At 34.2% G+C, this 25104-nt stretch overlaps 3 protein-coding genes across 3 annotated transcripts; all 3 read left to right on the top strand.

The window, feature by feature from the left end:
* The first annotated feature begins 5076 nt into the window (after positions 1-5076).
* On the top strand, positions 5077-5934 carry LOC107451652 (uncharacterized). Its single transcript, XM_016067816.3, has one exon. It carries the CDS (start codon positions 5077-5079, stop codon positions 5932-5934), a length of 858 nt encoding a protein of 285 aa, XP_015923302.2.
* A 2157-nt stretch (positions 5935-8091) lies between these two features.
* On the top strand, positions 8092-10195 carry LOC122272162 (uncharacterized). The gene is made up of 2 exons (XM_043055455.1): positions 8092-9523; positions 10086-10195. Exons 1-2 carry the CDS (start codon positions 8092-8094, stop codon positions 10193-10195), a joined length of 1542 nt encoding a protein of 513 aa, XP_042911389.1.
* A 462-nt stretch (positions 10196-10657) lies between these two features.
* LOC107451653 (uncharacterized) lies at positions 10658-12763 on the top strand. The gene is made up of 7 exons (XM_043055454.2): positions 10658-10785; positions 10872-10952; positions 11053-11245; positions 11329-11672; positions 11764-12043; positions 12134-12466; positions 12551-12763. The coding sequence occupies exons 1-7, from the start codon at positions 10658-10660 to the stop codon at positions 12761-12763; spliced, it is 1572 nt and encodes a 523-aa protein (XP_042911388.2).
* The last annotated feature ends 12341 nt before the right edge of the window (positions 12764-25104 follow it).

Below are 25104 nucleotides of genomic sequence, written 5' to 3'. Positions count from 1 at the left end.
AATTTAAATTTCTTTTTAGAATGTCAATGTACTTTTTGTGATCCATAATCCCATCAATGATGAGCAATTTACCCACTCCATGTGCGCTCATACATCCCCAAACTAGAATGTTACCACCGCCATGCTTTACTGTCGCACTCAAATTTTTTGGTTGTAGCTCTGTATTCTTTTTACGCCACACAATTTGTCTGCCATCAGATCCAAACACGTTAAACTTGCTCTCATCCGAGAATATAACCNTGGTGTAATTTCTTCACTTTCAGTGTCTTCACTTGAATCGCTTTCAGAGTCTGAAATTTTATGAATGTTTTCCGGATTCAAACTTTGTTTGTTTTATTTTGTTCTGGGGAATCTTCGTCAGAACCGCTGTCCTCTTCTGGTGTTTCAACATCAGATGGTAATTCATCCCAGATAATTTTAATTTCTTCTGGCGTCAAGCCTTTTCTTCGTTTATACAATATTCTAAAAAAATAGAAATCGAAAGAATTTTGTAAAAGGGAGGGAAACTCTAAAAATTTGTAAATACTCAATGACAAAACAAAAAACCATTAAGAAATGCAATACTTCAGGATAATTGAATATATTCAAGTGTTTAAAAACAAATTATAATAACATGCAATAACAAAATTCCATTTCAAAAAAGAAATTATTCAATTTTTACCAGGACTTTTATGACCCAACGAGACTTCAATGTCCCAAAAGAACAATAATACGTCATGTTAGAAAATTTTCACTTAATTGGTTATGTTTTGAATTAAAATTACAATGAAGTTCATAAAGAATAGGTAAAAAAATATAAAGTACTTACCATATGTGGATTCTGTTGTTACGAAGCTTGGAAGTACGTCAGTAATTTTCCAGCAATATGGCCGTTCAAACTGAGCGCATGACGAAAGTGTTCACTCATATCCACGCGGAACGAACCGTTTTATATAGTGCTGCCATCTACTGATCATTAGAAAAAGGTTTAAATGAAAGAACTTAAAAGTCCCGTTGGAATTCATGAAAGACTTTTAATTTCATTTGACTTTATATTAAGTGGGACTTACAAGTCCCGTCGAGACATAAAGGGTTAAATGAAAAAATAGAGAAAAAGAAAACACATAGTAATTTGCAAAATGATTTCCTAATTCGCCATTTAAAAATTCCTTGATAAAATTACTGTGGTGGGTTTATTGCTGGATTGGTTGAAAATAATGAATAAGTGCATGAATTTGATTGCACCATGTGAAAAATTCGAGTGTGTTAAATTTTTAATTAAACTATGAAACTTTCATTATTAATTGAAATAAAAAGATGGTGAATTGAAAATCTTTATTTTTCTGCTCTTCGATTCCATATCGATTATTTTAAAATCCTTGTTTACTTTGGTAGAATAAAGTGGTCATCTGAACGTTCGTCTTTTACGTTCTTTTTTACATCGGAAAGACGAACGTTCGTTTTTTCCGTTCTTTTTTAAATCGTTTACAAAAGATAATTTTTTTCTTTTATCTTTGATGTGTGCGGTGGGTTCATGTGGAAATTAAGAACGCCATCATATTGTACATTTCTGGTATAAAGTCTCGCTCTACACCCGCTTACTTTCCAGATGCAAAACCAAGCTGTCTTATTCTTTACATCTCCATGAAAATAATACAAGTACTTATCGTGTTCCAGGTTTTTTTTCCAAACTTGGAATTGTGAAAAAATATCTTAATGTTGATTAGTAAATATACTATATTGACAACACGTGCCACATTGCACTGGTTCAACCAGGCAATCATTGTTATACTCAATTCACACATAAGTGACTTCATTAACACTTTTACCCTTTTAACATTTCACAGAATTAACCATTGCTACTCTCAATAACATAAATCACTAAATGCAATTAACACCACAGTTTATAATGCAATAAACATAAACAAATAGATTTGAGTGCTATTATTATTAATTTTATACACACATAATTAATTAACCAATTTTGTATCAATGAAAACGCTAAATATAAAACACATATTTTAGAGATGGTTCTTTTAATAGTATTATGTTGAGTTATAACTTTAACAACACGAATTTTTTTGTTTTCACCATAGTACAGTTCAACAATCCTGCCCAATGTCCATTTATAGGTTGGTAAATTTTTTTCAATTATCACTACCAAATCTCCTATTTTAATATTATTTTCTTGGAACATCCATTTGCATCGTTGTTGCAATTGGTTCAAATAGTTACGACTCCAAAATTTCCACATTAATTGAACTACTCGTGTTATTTTTTTCCATTTCTTGAGATTATTTTGTTAAATCTGGCTCTTCAATAGAATTTAAAGTACTGTTTAATAAAAAGTGTGCTGGGGTAAGAACTTCAAAATCCTTATCATTGGCTGATAGGGGACAAAGCGGAAGGGAATTCATAATTCCCTCGATTTGTACAGTAACCGTCTGAAGTTCTTCGTAAGTTAAGTTTGTCCCTTTTTAGGTGATATTTACACGATTTTATGGCTGCCTCCCAAAGGCCACCAAAATTGGGAGATCTTGACTTATGTGTATGGCCAACTACTAAATATTTATGACAGATACTACTGATATGCTTTAGATTTTTTATCGCATGGGTATACATTGTTTTAATATACTGATTTTTGTTTCGCCCGGCACAATTGTCAGTATAAAATATTACATTTATATTTTCATTACGTTTTTCAGCCTCGGCGTTTAAGTTTTGCAAATACCGATACACACAGGTGGAAATTTCATTGCAACCCCTTTTGCCATTCACCTCATCCCATGTGTAGCAAATCGTTTTCATGCTTTTTATATCAGTTACTGTTTAGTTGAACACAGAAACTTTGGAGACGTAGTAGAAAGACGACGTACCCATTGGTCATGGCAAAACCGCCTGAAAATCGTATACTGCGACATGAGTTGAGGAAGGTGTTTTTGTCTTGTCATTTTCTTTTTCCATTCGAGCTAGGTCTTTGTTTTTTATGTGCTCCTCATAGTCTAATCTGTTTTTAGTCTTTTCCTCAGGCGAGGAGTTCTCGAATCCCACACATTTATCACGTTAATCTTTTTTAGGAGAAGTAAAGAAAATGATATTGTAACTCTGAAAAATCTTGTGATATTGTTTGTAAGAAGTAGCCTTCTGTTTTTCTCTTTCATTTCATTAGTATAATCTCGGTGTATTTCTGCAACGGTTTTCCCAACTTCAATGTAAACACGAGTCGTGTCTCGACGACAGTAGTTTCTGGGAATTTTCGGTATTCGTTTAATGTGCTTGTGAACACTTTGTGAGATACTTTGATCAATTATGAAAAGAAATCAAAATATTAATGTAAAAATAAAATTAAATAAGATTAAAAAAGGATAAAACATCCAAATGGAAAAATGCGCTTAGCAGCAGAGAAACCAAGAAGAATTAAACAAAGGAGACATTGAAGGAAAATTAGTAAAAAATTGGAAAAAACATGACAATCAAAACTGACGTCATCCTTGAATTGTCATAAAATGCAAAACTTTTTCTATCGAGAAAAGCTAAGACAAAAGTCAAAAAATTCGCTTTCTCTGTAGCCCAAAGGTTTTGCCCAGGTTCAGAAAAAAACAAGAATAAATGGAAAATATGTTATACAATGCAGTAAATTACAGAAGCATAACACAGTAGAATAAACGACAAGACAAATACAGAAGGAAAGTAAGAAAGAAAACTTACTAGTATTATACAAATTAAAATACGTTTAAAATACAGAAGCATATACAATCATTAGAATAAAACAAGACGAATACAGAAAGAAACTTACTTGGAATAACAAGAATCCTATTAACTGAAAAATTCACGTATGACTGCAAGATACAAATGAGAAAGACTAAACCATCAAAACAACTCCCCCCAAAACTGCGCGGTTTAAAGAAAGGACAGCAGTTAAGAAGGTAGTGACGTCATAAAACGAAGGAAAAACGCTAATGAAAAAAAATCGAATAGAATGTTTTTTCCAATTTTTTACTAATTTTTCTTCTATACTTTGATCAAGTTTTTTATGATTATCATGTCTTCCCATACGGTCGACATCCAAAATACCTGTTTCACTGTGCGTTTTTTCTAACACTGTCCTTATAAATCGGTCTGTTATATCGTTAAGTTCCTTTGAACAAAAATCTTGCAAACTCTACATTTGTTTCCAGCAATTGTTAAGTAGTAAGCATGATTTTGGCTCCTATTGTACTTACGATCTACGGTAATTCTTTTTTTTTTTTAGTCTGGGGTGCCACTTCCACCAAACTACCTCTGAGGGGGTTTACCTTCTTTAGGTAAACACAGGGAGTCACGCCCCGGGGTACCCTAGTGATCTGTCCTCCCTTCGTTTTCCTCTCCCTTTTCTCCAACTTTCTTCTTTCTCTTCCCCCTAGTCGTGGTTGCCACATTAACTGGTTAGGGCTTTTTGTCTGTGTTCGATTACCACCCTGTAGTATCGGACCCAGGTGGGAAGAGACCACCCGCGTGTTTGCCCGTGTCCCTGGAAAAGGGGATTCTGGCAGTTGAGGGGCATCTTGGTACCCCAATACACTGCTTTGGCCCGTTCTTCAGGTAAACGGGAGGTGCTCATTGGCCTGTGTGCACCAATCGGCTAGTCACAAACGTCATCTGTTGGCTAGGGTCAAGTCCAAGGTCACTTACTGGGCACCTCGTTAAGGGTGGAGGCTGCTTCAGGGGTGACTCTTGGGCTTATTGCTATCAGTTAGCATCGATGTTAAGTAACGGATTGGTGGCAGCATCGTTATTTACATCTCCTATGTAGGACTCCGTGGTGGGTGGTGCCGCTGATAGTAGAAACAAATGAAATTTTCTATGTCTGAAAATGGGAAGGTGCTCTGTTCCTCACACCAATAAAAAAACAGAGGAACACCTACAATACCGTATGATTATGCTCGATATTTTGTGATATCACTCACAAACCCGACAGTTCCTAACACATCATTTAGTAAAGTTTCGCCTTTTCTAATCCACAAAGCACTGTTATCTGTACTGGGGGAAGTAGAATCTGTTACAAAACAGCGTTCTGGTGACCTTCTAGTTCAGGTCTCTTGTGAAAAACAAGCAGAAATGTTATCGTCTTGTACTACCATGTGCTCATTTGAAGTAAAAGTTTCCCCGCATACATCCTTAAATACTTCTAAGGGTGTTATTTCAGCGTCAGAATTCATCGACGACACTGAGGAAACACTAATTGAAAATTTAAAAGATCAAAAAGTCATTTCTGTTCGTCGCATTCGAATTCGCCGAGATGACAAACTTATTCCGACTAAACACCTCATACTGACTTTCAACCAACCAAAGATACCGCCATCTATTAAGCTTGCTTGGTACAATTACCCAGTAAGACACTATATACCAAACCCTTTAAGGTGCTTTCAGTGCCAAAAATTTGGCCACTCGAGAGCATCTTGTCGAGGACAACTTACATGTGCTCGATGTTCTGTTGCTGGCCATATGGAGGCATCCTGTAAGGTGCAGCCCTTCTGCATTAATTGCAAGGGCAACCATGCTGCATTCTCCAGGAACTGTCCTAAATGGTCACAAGAGAAGGAGATTCAAAGCGTGAAAGTGTTACAAAATCTGACCTTTATAGAAGCCCGTAGAATAGTCACCGCCCGTACTCCCCGTCCGGGCGTATCCTACTCTGCGGCTGCTAAAGTTTCATTTTGTTCAGTCAGTACACAAACTGACATACCTGTATCTTCACAGAAGCTTCAGTCATCTATTCAAAAGCCCAAATTTAATTTTACGAATCCATCGACAAAAACTCTTAGAACCACATCACCTCCTCCTACCAAAACATCTAAAATTGATGGTTCTGAAAAGGCTCGACCTTTTCCTAAACAACCCCCTACGAAAAAACTATTTCCAATTGAAAAACCTGGTCTTTCCCGAAAGAAAAAGGATCCAAAGTATGTCCAATAAGTCAAACAATCCACTTCTGAGACTCCTCAGAATATGGATGTTGAGTTATCTTTATATCCTTCTGAGGATGAAAGTCTTTTAGACTGACATCCTGACGTTAACATTCAATCATCTCCATTCATTTTATTATGTCCATTTGTTTCATATCATGGAACTGTCGTGGTGTTCGGAACAAACTTTCTGATGTCAAGGACATTATTTCAAAATTTCAACCTGTATGCCTAGCAATACAGGAAACACATTTAACGTCATCCAATGATTTTAAATTGCGTAGCTATTCTTGCACACGGCATGATGTCGACGATGGAAGTCGACCTCATGGTGGAGTTGCTATTTTATCTTCAAATGCATTACCATCTATACAACTCCCATTGTCATCCTCATTACAGGCATGTGCTGTTCAAATTCACCTACTAAATGTTCTTCTCACTGTCTGTTCTATTTATTTACCCCCTCATGCATCTGTTTCTCAAGCAGATTTAAATTCATTGATTTCCAAGTTACCTTCACCGTTTATTTTGGTCGGGGATTTTAATGGTCACAGTGAACTATGGGGTAGTTCCGTTTCCAATGATCGGGGGCGTAAAATCGAACAACTCCTCCTGGACCATAATCTCTGTTTGCTAAATCAAGGCGAAGAAACTTATTTTCATACTCCAACTCGAACTTTTCATTCTATTGATTTAGCTTTATGTTCACCAGTTCTCATGCCGTTCATAAACTTTTCTGTTAGCAATAGTCTTCACAACAGTGATCATTTTCCTCTCATTTTATCATATTCTGCTACAGTTCCCATGAGTCCAAGACCCTCAGTATTTATATATCATCGCGCTGACTGGCCCTTATTCACTCAACTTGCTCAGATAGACGATACAATGGTTACTCATGCTAGCATAAATACTGCTGTTAATACTGTAACCTCTGTGATTATCCGTGCTGCAGAAGATAGTATCCCAAAGACGTCGACCTATGTTTCCCGTTTACGAAAGCCTTGGTGGAATTCTGAATGTTCCTCGGCTTACAAGGAGCAAAAACGACTGTGGAACACCTTCCGTCGAACCCCTTCTACGACAAACCTTTTGGCTTTTAAACGGGCCAAGGCGTTTGCTCCCAAGGTTCGACGCATAAGTCAAAAAGAGTCCTGGAAGCGGTATGTCACATCTATATCATCTAAGACATCTCCCAGACAAGTCTGGTCGAGAGTCAAAAAAGCAAATGGCATATACCGTGAATTTCATATCCCGATATTTGAAAACAACGGTAATACATATTCTTCTCCTCTCGATGTATGCAATATGCTTGGTGAGACATTTGCTTCTATCTCCAGTCCGGATAACTACAGTTCAGTTTTTCGAAACCACAAGCGCAATGCCGAACGCCAAATCATTAATTTTAACACTCGCAGATCATCTTCATATAATGTTGATTTTACTTTTCTAGAGTTACAACACGCACTATCATCAGCTTCAAATACAAGTCCTGGTATTGATGGTATTACATATCGCATGCTCCGTCATTTAGATACTGCGTCCTTGTTCTCTTTAATAGAATGTGGACGGAACAGACGTACCCTACTAAATGGCGTGAGGCTATTGTGATACCCATTTTGAAACCAGGCAAGGATCCCAAAGATCCAGTAAACTATCGTCCCATAGCCTTAACCAGCTGTTTAGGGAAAACATTTGAGCGCATGATTAACGCACGCCTTGTATATTACCTAGAAAAAAGCGTCTAATACCTAACTTTCAAAGTGGCTTTCGTAGAGGAAGATCAACAATAGATAATATTATCGAACTAGAGTCTCGAATTCGAAATGCTTTTGTCCGGCGGAATCATCAAATCTCTATCTTCTTTGATATCGAGAAAGCATATGATAGAACCTGGCGATATGGAATTCTGAAGGCACTGTTTGATTTGGGTCTCCGTGGTCATTTGCCGATTTTTATAAAAAAAATTCTATTTAGACGATATTTTCGTGTTAAACTTGGATCTACCTTTTCTGACCTTTACATCCAGACAGAAGACGTCCCACAAGGCAGCGTCTTAAGCGTCACATTATTCAGCACTCATATTTCACTACTTTTAAACATATTGCAACCTGCTGTCTATGGCTCTCTTTAAGTTGATGATATACACATTTCTTGCTCTGGATCCGACATGAGAGTCATCGAGCGGCAACTGCAATTAGCCGTGAACAAGATTTTAGACTGGTGTGATCACAATGGCCATACCCTTTCACCTTCGAAAAGTTCATGCATTCATTTCTGCCGGAAACGCACCCTTCATAACGATCCCGTCATCTCCATTCATAACATTACTATCCCTGTTGTACCTTATACAAAATTTTTAGGCGTCATTTTCGATTCTAAGTTAACCTTTCGTCCTCATATTGTGTACTTGCGCAAAAGATGTGAACAGATACTGAATATGTTGCGTGTTCTGTCGAATACGTTCTGGGGAGCGGATCGTCTAGCACTTTTACGTATCTATCAAGCCCTGAAACTATCGAGGCTGGACTATGCATGCGCAGTCTATGGTACGGCAACCACTTCTAACCTACGAGCCCTAGACACAGTACATCATGCTGCTTTACGCATATCTTCTGGAGCATTTCGTACTTCTCCAGTGGAAAGTTTATATGTAGTTTGCCAACAAATACCATTACATCTACGTCGCATGCAGCTGTCTCTTACTTATTACTTCAGTGTCATGTCCTCTAAATCGCATCCCTTAAAGCATGATGCTATTTCATCAAGCTTGGAGCGACTGTATTTGGCTAGACCATCACACATTCGCCCATTTCATGCTCGCACACGTTCACTTATCCAAACATTCGATATTTGTGAATTGCCATCACAATCAGTGGATCACTTTCTCATACCTCCATGGACCATTTCACCATATCAATGTATTTCCCTTTTCAAGTTCTACAATAAAGCCAACGTCACACCCGGCGTTTTTCATAAAATCTTCACTGCACATCGTCACCAATATTCTCAATATATACCGATTTTTACAGACGGTTCAAAATCTGTTGGATATGTAGGCTGCGGTGTAATCATCGCTGATGATACATTTAGTTATAAAATCCCACATATTTGCTCCGTCTTCACTGCTGAAGCTGTTGCTATCCTTATGGCACTACGACTAATTTCCTCAAACTCTACTCGAAAGTATTGCCTATACTCTGATAGTATGAGCGTTTTAAGCCAACCAGAGAAGTTTCACTATGATAGTCATCCAATTTTATGTATCATCATTCATTTGTTAATCACTCTTCAGAAGAATGGCTTCGAGATAATATTTTGCTGGGTACCAAGTCATGTTGGTATTCCAGGGAATGAACGAGCTGACTCAGCTGCACGATCTGCCACATCTGCCTTATCATTGTCCATACCTTTCGCCGATGTGAAGATACACATCCGAAAATTTGTAACATCAGTATGGCAACAACAATGGGACCTCAAAGTTTTAAATAAATTGCATAACATTAAATCTGTTGGAGCTAATCTTCCAACGCTGAAAAGGAAGAATTGCATGCATGCATGGCGCTGCATGATGCAACTCGCATACCGTTGGGTCCTTGCGGGTACGATCAAATTTCAATTTTTGAAAAGGAACTCGAAATCAGCACTGATAAAATGAACAAGGTACGTTTTAATCACTTATGATATATTTTTCCACTTTAAAAAAAAAAATATTAATTTTACAATTTTTTTCCTTTCTTAGATTTCTTACAAGGGTTGCAATAGACCAAATAAAGTTTATTTATGGCTACATAATGGTCATTTTGACCTGATTAAGTCTCCGAAGGGGTTTTATGGGATGAACCATTTTTGTGAATCCTGCTTCAAACCATACCAACATATCGCCCAACATAGATGTGACCTATTATGCCATATATGTCGTGGAGCGGAATGTCTCACAGTAGTGGGGGGAAATATAAGATGCACAGAATGTAACAGACTTTGTAGATCTGCTTCTAGCTATTCCACCCATATAGAAAAAGGAATATGTGCATTGGTAAAAAACGATTAAATTACCTAAACGATTAATTCATTAAATTACCTGTTTTTTTTGTTGTTCTATTATTGGAATATACATGTTTTGTTTCTGTTGTTTTAAATGAGATATGATTTATTTTTTCTTAGATATACCAATGCAGACAATGTTCCAAAGTTTTAGAGAGGAAGAAATGTCCGATGGACAGACACAAATGCGGAGAAACAGTATAATCCACCTGGGCATCTGTGTTTTCTGAAAAAAATTGACCCTAAGACACCGAATGACAAATTAATTTTTTTTGATTTTGAGACCACACAATCAACTGGAGAACACATGGTAAATTTTGCTGTTCTTCAGTATGGAAATGGAGATGAGCATATTTTTAGTGGTGAGGATACTATCACTAAATTTTGCTACTTTGTTTTTACAAACAATCATAAGGGCTATACATTAATAGCTCATAACTTAAAAGGGTTTGATGGCCAGTTTGTGTTAAGATGCCTATTAGAGAAAGGCTATCAACCTCAGGTTATCCCTCAAGGGTCCAAGCTGATACAAATTAAGGTTGCTGCTCAGGGCATTAGATTTATTGATTCGTTCAGCTTTTTACCGATGGCCTTATCCAAGCTACCGAAGACTTTTGGAATTGAAGAATTGGCGAAAGGCTTTTTCCCCCATTTTTTTCAATACCCCTGGAAACCAGGACTATGTCGGTCCTATGCCTGAGAAATCCTTTTATTCTCCAGACACAATGTCAACTGAAAATCGAAAAAGTTTTTTGAAATGGTATGAGGAACATAAAGATGATGTTTTCGATTTCAAAAAAGAAATGGAGAGATATTGTCGGTAAGGGGTAAACTAATGAATGATATTCTATAAAATTTATGTTTTTTCGGATTGATGTCTTATATTTTTCTTTTTTTAATTTTCAGTTCAGATGTCGACATATTAAGTAAGTGTTGTCTAGAGTTTCGTCATCAGTTCATTGAATTAGCGGGTGTTGATCCTTTTTGGTAATTGCAATTATTTTCTTAAGTATTTTGATAATTCTGTGCACATTATAGCTAACTATTGTTAAATCTTTTGCTTAATTTTGTTTGTTTTTTCTTTTAGTTACGTAACTATAGCAGCATCATGCATGGCGTGCTACAGGAGTGCACATCTATCTCCTGAAACTATAGGGATGGTTACAGTTCATGGTTACGCCAACGGGAACTATAGCATGGACGGCATTAGGTGGTTAGATTTTGTTGCGTTTTCTGAGGGTATTCATATTTCCCATGCATTGAATGGACGTGGTGAGACTGTAGTGGATGGTTTTTGTCATGAAACAAAAACTAAACATAACCATGTGAACACCAAAATGATTTTATTTTCTTACGTAAATAGGGTTGTTTTTATCACGGATGTGATAAATGTTTTGATCCTGATGCAGTGAACCCATTATCAGGAGAAACAATGGACAAGTTGAGGAGACAAACATCTGCAGTGTCTGAGAGATTGAGAGATAAAGGCTATCAGTTGGTTGAGATGTGGGAACATGATTTCAAGGAAATGATGAGCAACGATCTGGATATGAAATCTTTTCTAGAGAACCATGAAGTCGTAGATAGGCTGAACCCCCGAGATGCTTTTTTTGGTAGCAGAACGAAGGCTGTGAAACTCATTCATGAAGGGAAGGCTAAGTATATTGATTTCACAAGTCTTTATCCCTGGTGTAATAAATACTGTAGGTAAGGATCTTTCTCCTTGTCTTCTTTTTGTATTAACAGAATCTTGATTTCGTATTTCAATATTTTTAATTATTTATGTTTTTTTTTACAGGTATCCTATTGGCCACCCCTCCATCATTACAAATAATTTTGATGATTTGGATAAATATTTCGGCCTCATCAAATGTAAGGTTCTGCCACCTAGGAAATTGTTTCACCCTGTTTTGCCCTACCGTAGTCAAGGCAAGCTATTGTTCCCCTTATGTCGCGTTTCTTGTATGACAAATCAACAAGAACCCTGTACGCATAGTGATCAAGAAAGGAGTTTGACGGGTACTTGGGTAATCGAGGAGATGAAAAAAGCGGTTGAAAAAGGATATATTATATTCAAAGTAAGGAGTTTTTTTCACTTGATATCTATTTATATTTATGTATAAGTAGTTCACCATTTTTATTTTATTCATTATTTTTTTAATTTCCAGGTGTTTGAAGTATATCACTTTGAGGAATCATCCTCTGATTTATTTAAATCTTATATAGACTTGTTTCTGAAGTTGAAACAAAAGGCTAGCGGATGGCCAGAAGGGTGCAATACTGAGAAGGAAAAAGACCGGTATATCCAATCTTGTTTTGAAAAGGAAGGGGTACTGTTGAGGAAAGAGAACATAAAGTTAAACCCTGGCCAAAGAGCTCTCTCCAAACTAGCTCTAAACAGCTTTTGGGGGAGATGGGGGATGAGCCTTATTAAAATGATGTTAAATTTTGTAGGCAGTTTAGAGGAGTTTAACAAATATCTTTCTGACAATACGAAAGAGGTGAGTATTGTTCATTTAGATAACGAATATTCCTTATACATAGAACTTTACGATTTTGTTTAAACATTTTCTTCCCTTTCTTAGATTCAAGATGTGTTTTTCCCCACCGATAAGATCTGTGGAATGCAGTGGAAACAGAGAGCAGAATTTATAGATGGTGATCAAAGCACTAATATTTTCATTGCTGCTTTTACAACTTGCCATGCAAGATTAAAATTATACAATGAGATCGATAAATTGGGGAACGGGTTCTCTATTTTGACACTGACTCCATTATTTATGAGTCGAACTGTATGAACGATCCGCCATTGGGGAACTTTTTATGTCTCCCATCCATTACAGGATTATTACCTGAGAAGTACGTTGAGCATGTCAGCCTTTTAGTTGGAGCAGTTTTTAAACTACTGAAAAAGTCTATATCTAAAGAAGAACTGGAGATAGTCGATAAATTCTTGGTACGATTCGTTGTTGGCATGCAACAGTAGTATGGTGAAGTGCATATGTTGATAATGAGCTTGTGTATGCCGAGGATAAGGAAACTATCCCTTCAGAGATTGATTGTGAATTCCCTGTTTTGGAAAAAGATTCAAGTAAAAATCTAAATTATCTTTTTACTGAACAATTTGAAGTGACTGTCAGGATGTCTAAGAGCGAACTTCTTTTGATGGTTTACAACTTTGCCCTACGCCATCACTTGTCAGATGTAGCTATGATTGATCTGACAAAAATGATGAATGTCATACTCGGAGATCAGCTACCTCAAACTTTGTATGGAATTCATAAAATTCTTGGAACAGATTGCTTAAAATCTGCTAAGCAGCATTATTTTTGTAATAATTGTTTAAATTATGTGGAAACTCCATGTAATGATGACAAATCTTTTATATGCACTAAATGCAGCTCCAACATAAATGTATCCAATCCTAACTTAGATAACTCTTTTACCATCATTGATATTCAAAATAAAATTTCTAATGTCATTAAATCAAGTGAGGGGCTTCAAGATAAAATTGTATCCAGTGTAAATTCTTGCCCAGCAAATAATAATTCATCTGTCATTGCAGATATATCTGATGGGAGACCTTATAAGGGTATGCAATCTGTTCCTCAGCCTTTCCTTACGTATAATTTTTCTTTGAATGGCTTAGCCCTTTTCAATAGCGGAAAAGGGTCAGTTGGGCCAATTTTTTTTTTATCCATCAACGAATTGCCCCTTGAAGAAAGAAATAAGTATATTCTTCTTGCTGGTGTCTGGTTTCGAAAAGTTGAGCCCAAGTTTGATATTTCTTTGAAGCCATTCGTGGAACAGGCTCAAACTCTTGCCTGTGAGGGACTAGATATTTTCTTAAATTCAAGAAAATGTGTTGTAAAACTTTTTCCACATCCAGGTTTTACCATAAACGGTACCGTAAAGTATATCATAAAAGAAAAAGTCATTCATGAAGACCGAGATGAGGTTGAAACTGCCAAACTAATGTCTGTAGCTGCTTCAACTGGCAAACATTTATTGCGTATTAAAGGACCACCTCCTCTGATATCCATCCCAAAATTTAACATCATTCAAGGCTTTTCTACTGATTCTAAGCATGGAATTTGGGTGTCGTAAAAAAAAATGGTAAATTTATGGTTTGACACAACGAGTTGCAAGCAAGAATATTATGTTGGTAATAAATCACGCAAGATAATTAACGAGTGAATTTCATCGTTCATAATGCCAAAATCTGTAGGGCGTACACCTCAACCAATAGAAAGAGTTATAAGACAAGCGAATGGCGGAATTTTTTACTATACGTATGTCTCTCATCCATTACAGGATTATTACCTGAGAAGTACGTTGAGCATGTCAGTCTTTTAGTTGGAGCAGTTTTTAAACTACTGAAAAAGTCTATATCTAAAGAAGAACTGGAGATAGTCCATAAATTCTTGGTACGATTCGTTGTTGACATGCAACTGTTGTATGGTGAGGTGCATATGACTTTCAATGTACATTCTCTCCTTCATATAACGAGGAGTGTGTTGGACTGGGGTCCTATATGGATTAGATCTATGTTCATTTATGATGGAAAAAATTCCTTATTAAGGAAATATTAAACAGGACCCACTGGCATTCGTAGCCAAATAATTCGAAAATTTTTGCTTCAACAGCAGTTTTCTTGTCCATCCATTCTTAAAAGCTGCAGCGAGCCAGTTCAATGATATTTCTCAGAACTTCATGGAAATAAAAAACATGCCATTCAAAGTACAGTTGATCATGTGCTTTTGATTGGTAAACCAATTGAAGCATATCCGAAATATTTTTTCAAACTGTGAAAATCTGACAATATATCCAAAGATGATTTTTTGTAATAAAATATTTTCAATAGAAAATGTCAACTATTCCGAGTCATTAATTCATTTAAATGATGATAAAGTAGGTAATATCTTGGCGATTGCTCATGATAATGTAAATAATGATGTTATTATATTATTTAAAGTTTATGTAAAGATAGGTCTTGTTTCAAAAAATGTATGTTGTATGTTTTTAACTAATGACCAAATAACTTATACCATAAAAGCTACAGAAATTGGTGGAAAATGTGTTAAATTTGACAATTAATTTAATTTTTTGTAAAAACAGTCAATAATTTTGAATGTATCACCTCAATTTATCTTTTAATTTTACTATAACTATACTGCTTCTTTAAATTCTATAACTATGCTGCTTCGTTAAATTTGCTTTTGTGGTTTGATATCTGATGTAATAGGGCAAAATCATGATCTCTATCTTAAATTGAATGTTGATCATAAATATATATACTTGTTTATACTGTAAAATTTTTAAGAAGTTATTATCCACCTGTTATTGATTATTTACACTTTATTTATTTAGTCTTAAATTATCATGTCATATGAGTGGAAAATTGTATTGTGATAAAATCAAACGAAAAAGAGTAATCTTAATCGTTAATAAGCTTTTTGTTTTTCTCTGGTTGGCAACCTCAGCCAACACAGTGCTCGGTTACTTTTTTCTCTGTGGTCACGCTGCTGTGTGCAGCTGTAATATGTTCATGTCCTTTTTTAATTGATAATCAAGTACAGTCAAACCCCACTATAGTGAACCTTCAAGGAACCGAAATTTTGGTTCACTATATCCGTTATGCAGGCAATTTTACTAATAGTTCTCCCTTTTACTATACATTATTTAAATATGTGACTGAAAAATATTATGTAGTAGCAAAAAATATTTTATTTTTCATTACTCTTCGTCCTGCGTACAAAAAAAAATTAGTAATCTTTAGCTCATGAGCAGTCCTCAATATCAGATATGGAAACACTTCCTGATTCTCAGATGATTTTTCCTGAATTTCTGTTATTCCACTTTTTGAACCTATCTAACCTGCCATTTGAGCACATAAAAGTAGTCTCATAAAATCACTTAGCAAATTCATAGACATTTGTCCAGATACTGGAAAATTGCTTCTTCTTTGAATGCTGAAGCACTTCAGTAATGCTTCATCAACATCCTTGTGATCTATTTTTCTAAACTTTTTTCTGCCATCTAAATTTAGAAAAATAGAAAAATGGCCGTTCAAATTAATTTCATTAAATCTTCAAAAGGCAAGATATGCTGAACTATAGAGATAATCTTTTTTACTGTCATTCTTTGTACAAAGATGTCCAGTACTGGGTGTGCATGAGGAAAGTTTCAACTGCATGTAAAAAAAAAGAGTTTTTGTAAGCAATGGCATTATGATGAAAGAAACTGGATTTCACAATCATTCTGGGGAATCCAACAAGATTGCAAATTTTTAATTTGTACAGCAATTGAAAACCAAGTTATTGCAAAATCCAGAAGTGCCTGTTCCAAAAATGTACAAGTGAGTACATATATCTAAATGATATGTCATATTTGTATATGAGATGTTAATATAATTTTTAGAAATGATAAATAAAATATAGTAACTGTTATGTGAAAATGAGGTCAATGTTTATAAATTTACATAACTTCACTATCATTTCGGGACATATTTGGTAATTCTTTTTTTAATTATTATGATTGAAAATTGAATTGTTAAATACTATAAATAGTTTACAAAATTAATTTAATTTAGAAAAAAATGATTTATGTTATCACACAAAAGATTAATATAGACAAAAGCTTAATACAGACATGTCCACATTAATACAACAGCTATATGTCAACATTAGTCCTATGATCTCATTTACACAAAGTTCATTCTTAGATACTTAAGAAATTCAAACAAAATGTTAAGATTGAAAATGCAAAAATTTACAAATAGCATATCATTTATTAACTTAATCTATCAATAGAGATAATATTGTTAATACTAAATATTATTAAAATATTATTATCTACTTCATAGAATATATTAAAATATGTTTATAATTATCTTCCATAAAATTAAATATAAGTAATTTTTCTTCTTTTTTTTAGAAGTATATTATCAGAAACAGCTACATCAGTAGCTGCTGCTGCAAACATTCCAGCGTATGCTTCGATCAAGACAGCATTGTACAAAACTTGAAACACGCTGCGGCCAAAATCTATTGATGATTTATTGCTGCTGCAATACCAAAAATGGAACACCATATCTGCTCATTGATGATGGAACTGGATCGGATAGAATTCGGGTAAGAGAAAATAAATTCCAAAGCAAAATAATAAAAAGCATAATATTAAAAAGCAAATAAAAATACTATAGCTTATTTGAATAAACAGGTACACATATAGCTATACTCGGATGTTTACTTTAAAAAAAAAAATTTTTTTTTTTTTGCAAAAGAAAAAATATTTTACGCCCACAAGTCTTATATCATGTGGTTAGTGTAAACATCTTAAAACTTATTATTTAATAACATACTAGATGGCTAAGCCCTCCTTTGGTACCGTACTCTAACCCAGATAAGTGATTCACAATATTTGTTCTCACTCGACATAAAAAAGTTTGTTCTACGAAAGTTGACGCTATTAACTTTATAGTATGTAGGAAAACTACTATAAGAAGTTAATAACTATATCTTAAAATGTAGAGCACAATTGTATTACAATAATAAATAAAAACTATGTTAAACTATTATGTTTTTGTGTTACATAGAGATATAATTAATCTTTTATTTGTTGGTATTTTGCACTGCAGAAAATTTAGGAAACCTTTGTACCAGCTAGAAATTATTTTTAGATGGCACCTTTAGGGCAACACCAAAAATTTTCAAACAGCTATATACCTTACATGGGGATTACATGGCTTTTTGTCTGCTTGGAGGTAAAACTTTTGCTCTGTACAAGAGGCTGTTTGAACTCGTTAAATCTGCAGCATGGAGTCCCAACTTCTTACTAGCACCGACTTTTGCCATGGTAGATTTTGAGTTGGCATGCATCAAGGCTTTGAAGGAAGTCTTTTCAAGTATTGAAGTGAGAGGTTGTTACTTTCACTTTGTTCAAAGTTTGGTGAAAAAGGTATGTATAACATTTTTAAGCAACATTTTAAATTTCAGTAATAGTGTATGAGTTTAAGGTGAAAAACTATAAATTTAATTTGAAACATTTGCTTATTTCATTTTTTTATTTATTTTAAAGGCACGTAAGCTGGGTTTCTAACGTCTCAGCAAGAGGAACTCCAGTATTAAATTATGGTTCAGAAGAGCAGCAGCTCTACCGTTAGTTCGTCAAGAATCACCGTATAGAGATTAACCGTATAGAGAGCCAATATGTTGATAGAGCAAACAATCTTTCCATTTGTAGACATCGCTTTTTTAAGTATTTTGAAGACACTTGGATGAGTCATATGGCACCAAGGTATCCAATGTAAGTATCACTGAAATTTTTTAAAGAAATGGTTTCTCAATGTTTTCTAGCTCCTTCTACATAAAAAAAAAGATTACAAAATTTGGATTTCATTATTGACCATCAAATGTACAGTTCTCAAAAAAAAAAAAAAAAAAAAAAAAAAANAGTGTACAGTCCTCAAAAAAAAAAAAAAAAAAAGGAATCACCCTGAATAACTTTCGTTCTAATGGTCAGATTTTCACGAACTAAGTGTCAATCTTAATGGTTCCTGGGGGTGACCTCAAATATGCTAATTACTTAGTGCTAACTATTAATTAAGTTATGAAATCAAACACAAAAACATACTTTCTCTGAATAAACATATATTTTTTTAAACATATTTGGATTCTTAACCTTCAAAATATAGGGGTAGCCGCAATCTAGGAAATATGGTCCCCATAGTTTGGTCAGGAGAGCGATCCAAAGTTCGGACCCCTTAATGTTAATTTCACTTTTTTCTTTTAAACTAATAAAGCAATTCAAAGAAAATTGCACTCACTTATAAAACCCATTGACCCAAAGATAATTTCATGCAAAAAATAATTTTTAATAATTATTTATTATTTAATTTCATTGTGGATGAAAAAATTTTGAATTATGAGGTATAAATTTTTTTTCTATCGTATTAATCTACGTATTTTTCTATATCAAAATCTAAAGTTTCAACAGTTTTTATATGGTAGAAGCCGAGAAAAATTAAAATTAATTATTTTTAAAAAAATAATTTGGCGACAATGAAGAAATATTTAAATGTGGCGATTAATCTTTAAATGTGGTTAACTTACGAGGACTTGATTTACGAGCGCGTAGAGTAAAATTTCATTCATATATTTTCACTGATAACCGATTGCTAATCCTTTTTTTAAATTAATGTACTAAAATAAAAAATTGTAAAAATATTCGAAAAACGTGCTATTTTTAGAATCATCATCTCAAATTTTTTTCTTTTTCTAACATTAGGATTTTTTTTTACTTAAATAGCCTAGAATAATAGTTTTAATACACGTTTTAAAGAAATAATGAATAAAAATTTGGATCTAATATTTCGTAATAAGGAAACAAGAATATTAATAATTCATTGCACCGAAGTAGTTAATTCTTTGGACTAGGAGCCATTTCATGCATGTCATTCGATTTTAAAATTTCAAAAATAAAATGCAAAAATTACAAGAATGCGTAAGCTGGCTTTAATGAATAATAAAAAACGGACAAAAGTGTCGGCAAAAGAAGTTATCTCATGAAAAGAATGTCAGAGTAAAAAACTGTAAGAAGTGTTACTCTTGTTTAATATGGGGTATTATAAACCTAAATTTTCCCTTTTCATGACTGTTTCAAATACTTCCAACTGATACTGATAATAGCAGTTCCAATAAAACACGATTAGTAATTTCTTAATTTAACTAAGCAACAGCAGTCTCCTAAAGACTGAATTAGCACTATTAAGCGTAATTAGTAATAAATGTAACTGGCACAACACCGTTTCCTCTAATAATTAATTAATTTCCAAACCAAGTGAAGCCCGTTTAAATGTAACCCCCAATGTAAGCTATTCTGTTCATAGTTATTAATAATTATCGTAATTAGTCATTTATCATGTGATTTAATTTATGTTATTAGCTATATAAATCATGTATAACAATGTAATTTGCAATATAAGCTTTTTAATTATCAATTTTTTAGTAACTACATTGGCGCAATAATAATTAATTGTAATTTTTAATAATTTTGTAGTTGTAACTGTAATTTTGTTTGTACCAACCCATTCCCATTCAGCAAGCCCCGACAGTCGGGCTTAGTGGGTCTGTGAGATCGGGCACTAGGTGCGCAGGACTGCACACGCGTCTTCTGGGTGACGGCTGAGTGGTTTCCGTGTCGGTCCTGATGACCTCCAGATGTGAAGGGGAGAAGCTACGCAGTGATCGTGAAGAGTCGTAAACCCACGTGACCATTCTGTTTATTATCCACAAGCCAATCCAGTGGAACGCAAGAATCGAGAAATTTAAGCTTAGACTTTCTATTCTTGAGGGTGATGATCATACCATGCGGTCAGATAAACTTCCAATGATACGTTTTGCGCTTAATACTACAAAGTGTGAAACTACAGGACAAACTGCTGCAGTTCGGCAGAGAACTACAAACTCTCGATGATATTATACATGACCTTAGACCAGTTATTCATAATGACAATTTTGTGGCAGAAATCACACCACCACACTTAAAAAGATTTTCGAAATATTCGGCACAAATTAAGTTTCAACTCCTAATGAACCTAGCATTTGTGTTGGAACTTATCTTACATCTTCCTTGAGTCCTTATGTTCAAACTTCTGATACTGACACTCAAACGATATATCTGCTTCGCAAGCGAGGTCGACCAAAAAGACCCCAAATTAAAACCCTTTCCCAAAATGACCCGTTACCTCATCCAAGTGTGCTCTTTCTGTCTCCTCGCCGGGACGTCGTCGGAGGGGAGACTGTAGCAACCACATCACCATCCGAACAGGCAGTAGATGCTCAGACTTTGAACAGAATGGACCTTTTTTTCTCCTTCTCATAATTATTCAAATTTATGTTTGTCCGTGTGCTATCTGTTAGAAATAAAAATATTTCGTACTAGGCTTTTCTTTATTTAAACCCCCGAGATCTAGCTAGGGCCACATTTGTAACTTGATGTTCGTATGAAGTGCAATTTATATGTCACATTTTTTTTAAAAAAAAAACAACAACTAAAATTTAGTGGTTGAATATAACTATTCAACGTTGGGCGGAATGTTCTGCCCAGCACCATCAACCATAGATGCCATTCAGATTCTTACAACAGTATCAGAAGTCAACAAGGAATTCCTGAATAGGCAATTGCCGTCAGTCAAAGCAACCACTATGCCCTCGACCTTTTCTCCTAAACTAACATCATTTGCTTTGACCTTACATTTTTACTCACGGAGAGCTTATGAGTATGTCCGGTCGACCTTTGGCTTATCTCTCCCCCATCAACGTACGTTAAGTCGTTGGTATCAACACATTGATGGAAAACCAGGCTTCACGAACGAAGCAATTGATGCTTTGAAACTTAAAATTGAGAATACCTCCTATCCTCTATTTTTTTCATTAATAATGGATGGAATGTCGATTCACCAATATGTCGAATTTGACGGGAAAGAAATACATGGACTTATAAACTTAGGTTTTAACCACAGTAATGATGACAGCCTGACATTAGCAAAAGAGGCTTTTGTTTTGCTTCTGGTTTGTATTAATTCCCACTTCAAACTGCCGATTGGCTATTTTTTGTGTGATGGTTCAAGTTCAAACCAAAAACAAACCTTAATTAAAAGTTGTTTGTCATTGATGGAAGAAAATAATATTAATGTTATATCATTAGCATTTGATGGGCTGTCAAGCAATTCTACTATGCCTAAACTACTTGGCTGTAGTTTTGATGATACAAAGAATTTAAAAACTAGCTTTATTTATCCCAGAGACAAAAATAATGAAGATAAAAGTATAGCAGTTTTTTCTGATCCTCCTCACATACTAAAACTAGTTCGTAATTCATTGGGTGAAAAGAAGAGCATGTTTTCAACTGATGTTATTGATTGGAAATATATTGAAGCATTGCATAATTTGCAACAAAGTGAAAACTTGCACTTGGCCAATAAATTACGAGCCAATCGTATAAACTTTAACAAGCACAAGATGAAGGTAAAACTAGTTGCTAAATTGTTCAGCTTAAGTGTTGCTGATGCAATTGAATATTGCACTGTAAAATTGAAGTTGAAGGAATTTGTAAATAGTGAAGTAATCGTAGAGTTTTTAAGGATTTTCAACAATTTATTTCATTTATTGAATTCAAAATCTGTTTGGCAACATGGCCTTAAAAAGGCAATCTCTAAAGAGAATGCCAAATTTTGTTTTGAATTTTTGCATAAAGCAGAGTTTTATATTTTCAATTTAAAAGAGAGCCAAAATGCACTCAGTATTTTGCAGTCGCGAAGAAAGACTGGATTTCTTGGGTTCTTATTATGTGCTTCTAGCCTGAGATTTATTATTAACAAATTAGTTTGCTATGAAGATCCAGCATTAATGTATTTTCCTGTCTATAAATTGAGCCAAGATCATATTGAATTGCTTTTCTCTTCAGTTCGTTTTCATGGTGGAAGCAATGACAATCCTACAACCCGCCGATTCAGAGCGACCTATAGGAAAATACTGATCAATTCAGAAATTAAAGCCGCTGCCACAGGAAACTGCATTCCACTCGGAGATGTAAAAATTTTAAATATATCAAGTACTATCTCTTCTAAAGCGGTCATAAATGCAACAACTAGTGTAACATTTCGTGATAGTCATTCTTCTACACAGACATCTACTGATCATGATACAGTTTTCACCGGAGCATACTTGAGTGAATGCACAAATGACATTATTTATTACCTAGCAGGCTGGATTGTTAAAAGTTTAAGCGGCAAATTAAAATGTGAAGTATGTGTTTCTGTCATAAAGTTGTACCCCAAAGAAATGCCAACTTCGTTATCACTGATTTCCTTTAAATCAGAAGGTGGACTAGTTTATCCATCAAATGATGTATTTCATATTTACAAAGAATGTGACATTGCGTTCAGACAAGAAATCTTTCAAACTTGTAAAAACTCAAAAATATTAATTATGAAAAACGCTCCTAGTGTTCTTGAAAAAGTTTGTTCTCGTAATTATTTTTCAATTTTAAGTGAACATCAGTTTGATACCGAACCTACTGCTAATCATCTTGTACATCTTATCCGTTCAATTGTGCATTTATACTTTAAAGTTCGTTCAAATTATTATTGTAAAAATTTATCTTTAAATAACGAGTCAAGGCGCCAGTTTTCTAAACATCTTGTTAACTTCAGTGGACAATAAATTTGATACTTGGCTATCTTGTTTTTTCTTTTGTGTTTACTAAAATGTTCTAGAAGAGATTGTGTGTTTCTTTTAACAATTTTATATAATTTAAATTATTGTATTAATTAAAAGTCATTTCATTTTTTTTTATATGATTCCTTTAACATAACTCTCTTTCCTAAAAAGCAGCAAGTCTTTTGATTTGGATATTTTTAATCAAAACTCATTATTATGTAATTAATTATTACAAAATTTTAAATAAGGTATGCCTCATCCATATTGTATACCGGCATGCCGAGGGAATTACAAAAATGGCCCTAAAGTTAGTGTTTTTAGTTTCCCTAAAAATGATGCATTGAGAGAAAAATGGATTAGCGCCATTAAAAGGGAGCATTTCAGTCCTACAAAACACAGCAAGATAAGCATTATGCTAGTATTTTTCTTCTTTCTTTCTTTTCCTTTTTCCCCCAAATATTCTCCTGCCATGTCACATTTTGGAATTTTTTTTAAAGATTTGAACATGATTTAACCTGTTCTTAATTATTTTTAGGCGTGTGGAAAAACATTTTAATGAAGAAAATCTCATTAGAACTACATCTGCCTATGATAAGAAAACGGGCCAACTTATAGAAGCCGAACTAAAAATTAAGAAGTAAAATTTATTTTAAAATCAAGCATTTGTGTCTCTGGTTAGATAAAATATTCTAATTTTCTTTTTACTTATAGATTAAAGCCTAATACAGTACCATCTCTTCATCCAAATTTACCGAAGCACTTCTCTTCAACAGCTGGTACTAATCGAGAATCTTCGGAAGATCGAACATTTAGAAAGGAAATGTGAAACATTTAGACTGCAACAGCTGAAAATCTAAGACGTCAGCAATTATATGATGCGGCACAAAAGTTTTCCTCTTTTTCTGATCTAAAGTCTAAGCTGCCAGATACGAAGGACTCTTGGAATATTATTAAAAGTGAATGCTACATTCTTTTTATGTTACTAGATGTTCAGCCAGTACCAGAAGTAATTATCTCTTTATATATAAATTCCAATTGTGAAGTCAAAGCTATAGACAGAAATAAAAGTTTTAAATTTCCACATCAGCTTGCTGCTATTGATGCAATAGATGACATTTTGAATAAATAAAAAAAAAATAGCTTTATATACACTACCAGCGGATAAATATGTAAAAATAATTGTAAATACTATTAAAGAATTTTTAAAATCCCTATTAAATGTAACAAATATATGCAACGATCTAATTTTATTCATTATCTATCAACTTTCTTACATAGGCGATGATAAACATGCATACAGGTATTCTGCCGAAACTAATTTATTTTAACTTTTGCTTCCTTAATTTATACAATATCCCCTAATGCATATAGATTTGTACGCAAAAGTGGCAATATTATTTTACCATATCCAAATTCAATAAGAAATATCTGCTTAAAAGCAAATATTAGTTCGCAGTTCGGACAATCTGATGGATACTTTTTAAAATATATCCAACAAAAGTTTAAAGTTTTTAATGACGATGATAAAACTGTCATTATAATGCTAGATGAAATTCACATAAAAGAATATTTAGAATTATAAAAGTGGAAACATTGCAGGAACTTCTTATAATGGTAACAGTCCTTCCAGTGCTCAAGTATTTATGTTGAAAAGTGTTCTCTGTTCTTATAAAGATGTAGTGCACGTCTTACCCCTAAAAAAATAACTGGGGGAAATACTCCACGAACTCCTAATTAAAGTAATACTGGGATTGGAAGAATTAGGATTCTTTGTTATTTCTGTAACAACAGATAATAATTCTATAAACAGAAAAGCTATATCCCTATTTGTTAATCCTCCTTGACTGCAATTTGTTTATCCTTACCCAATTGACAACAATAGACTCCTTTTCCTAATTGATTTTGTGCACTTGTTA

The sequence above is a fragment of the Parasteatoda tepidariorum genome, chromosome 8 (assembly GCF_043381705.1).
Source record: "Parasteatoda tepidariorum isolate YZ-2023 chromosome 8, CAS_Ptep_4.0, whole genome shotgun sequence".
NCBI classification, from domain to species: Eukaryota; Metazoa; Arthropoda; class Arachnida; order Araneae; family Theridiidae; genus Parasteatoda; species Parasteatoda tepidariorum.
The sequence above is the reverse complement of the archived record's forward strand: the minus strand, read 5'-3'. Positions and strand labels throughout refer to the sequence as shown.

Excerpts from the sequence above, each read along its gene's own strand:
- LOC122272162 (XM_043055455.1), top strand. The coding sequence starts at position 8,092 with ATGAGAGTCATCGAGCGGCAACTGCAATTAGCCGTGAACAAGATTTTA. Across the intron at positions 9,524-10,085 it reads ATACCGTTGGGTCCTTGCGG|ATATACCAATGCAGACAATG; the intron begins GTACGATCAAAT and ends ATTTTTTCTTAG.
- LOC107451652 (XM_016067816.3), top strand. The coding sequence starts at position 5,077 with ATGTTATCGTCTTGTACTACCATGTGCTCATTTGAAGTAAAAGTTTCC.
- LOC107451653 (XM_043055454.2), top strand. The coding sequence starts at position 10,658 with ATGCCTGAGAAATCCTTTTATTCTCCAGACACAATGTCAACTGAAAAT. Across the intron at positions 10,953-11,052 it reads GCGGGTGTTGATCCTTTTTG|TTACGTAACTATAGCAGCAT; the intron begins GTAATTGCAATT and ends TTTTTCTTTTAG. Across the intron at positions 11,673-11,763 it reads TGGTGTAATAAATACTGTAG|GTATCCTATTGGCCACCCCT; the intron begins GTAAGGATCTTT and ends TTTTTTTTACAG.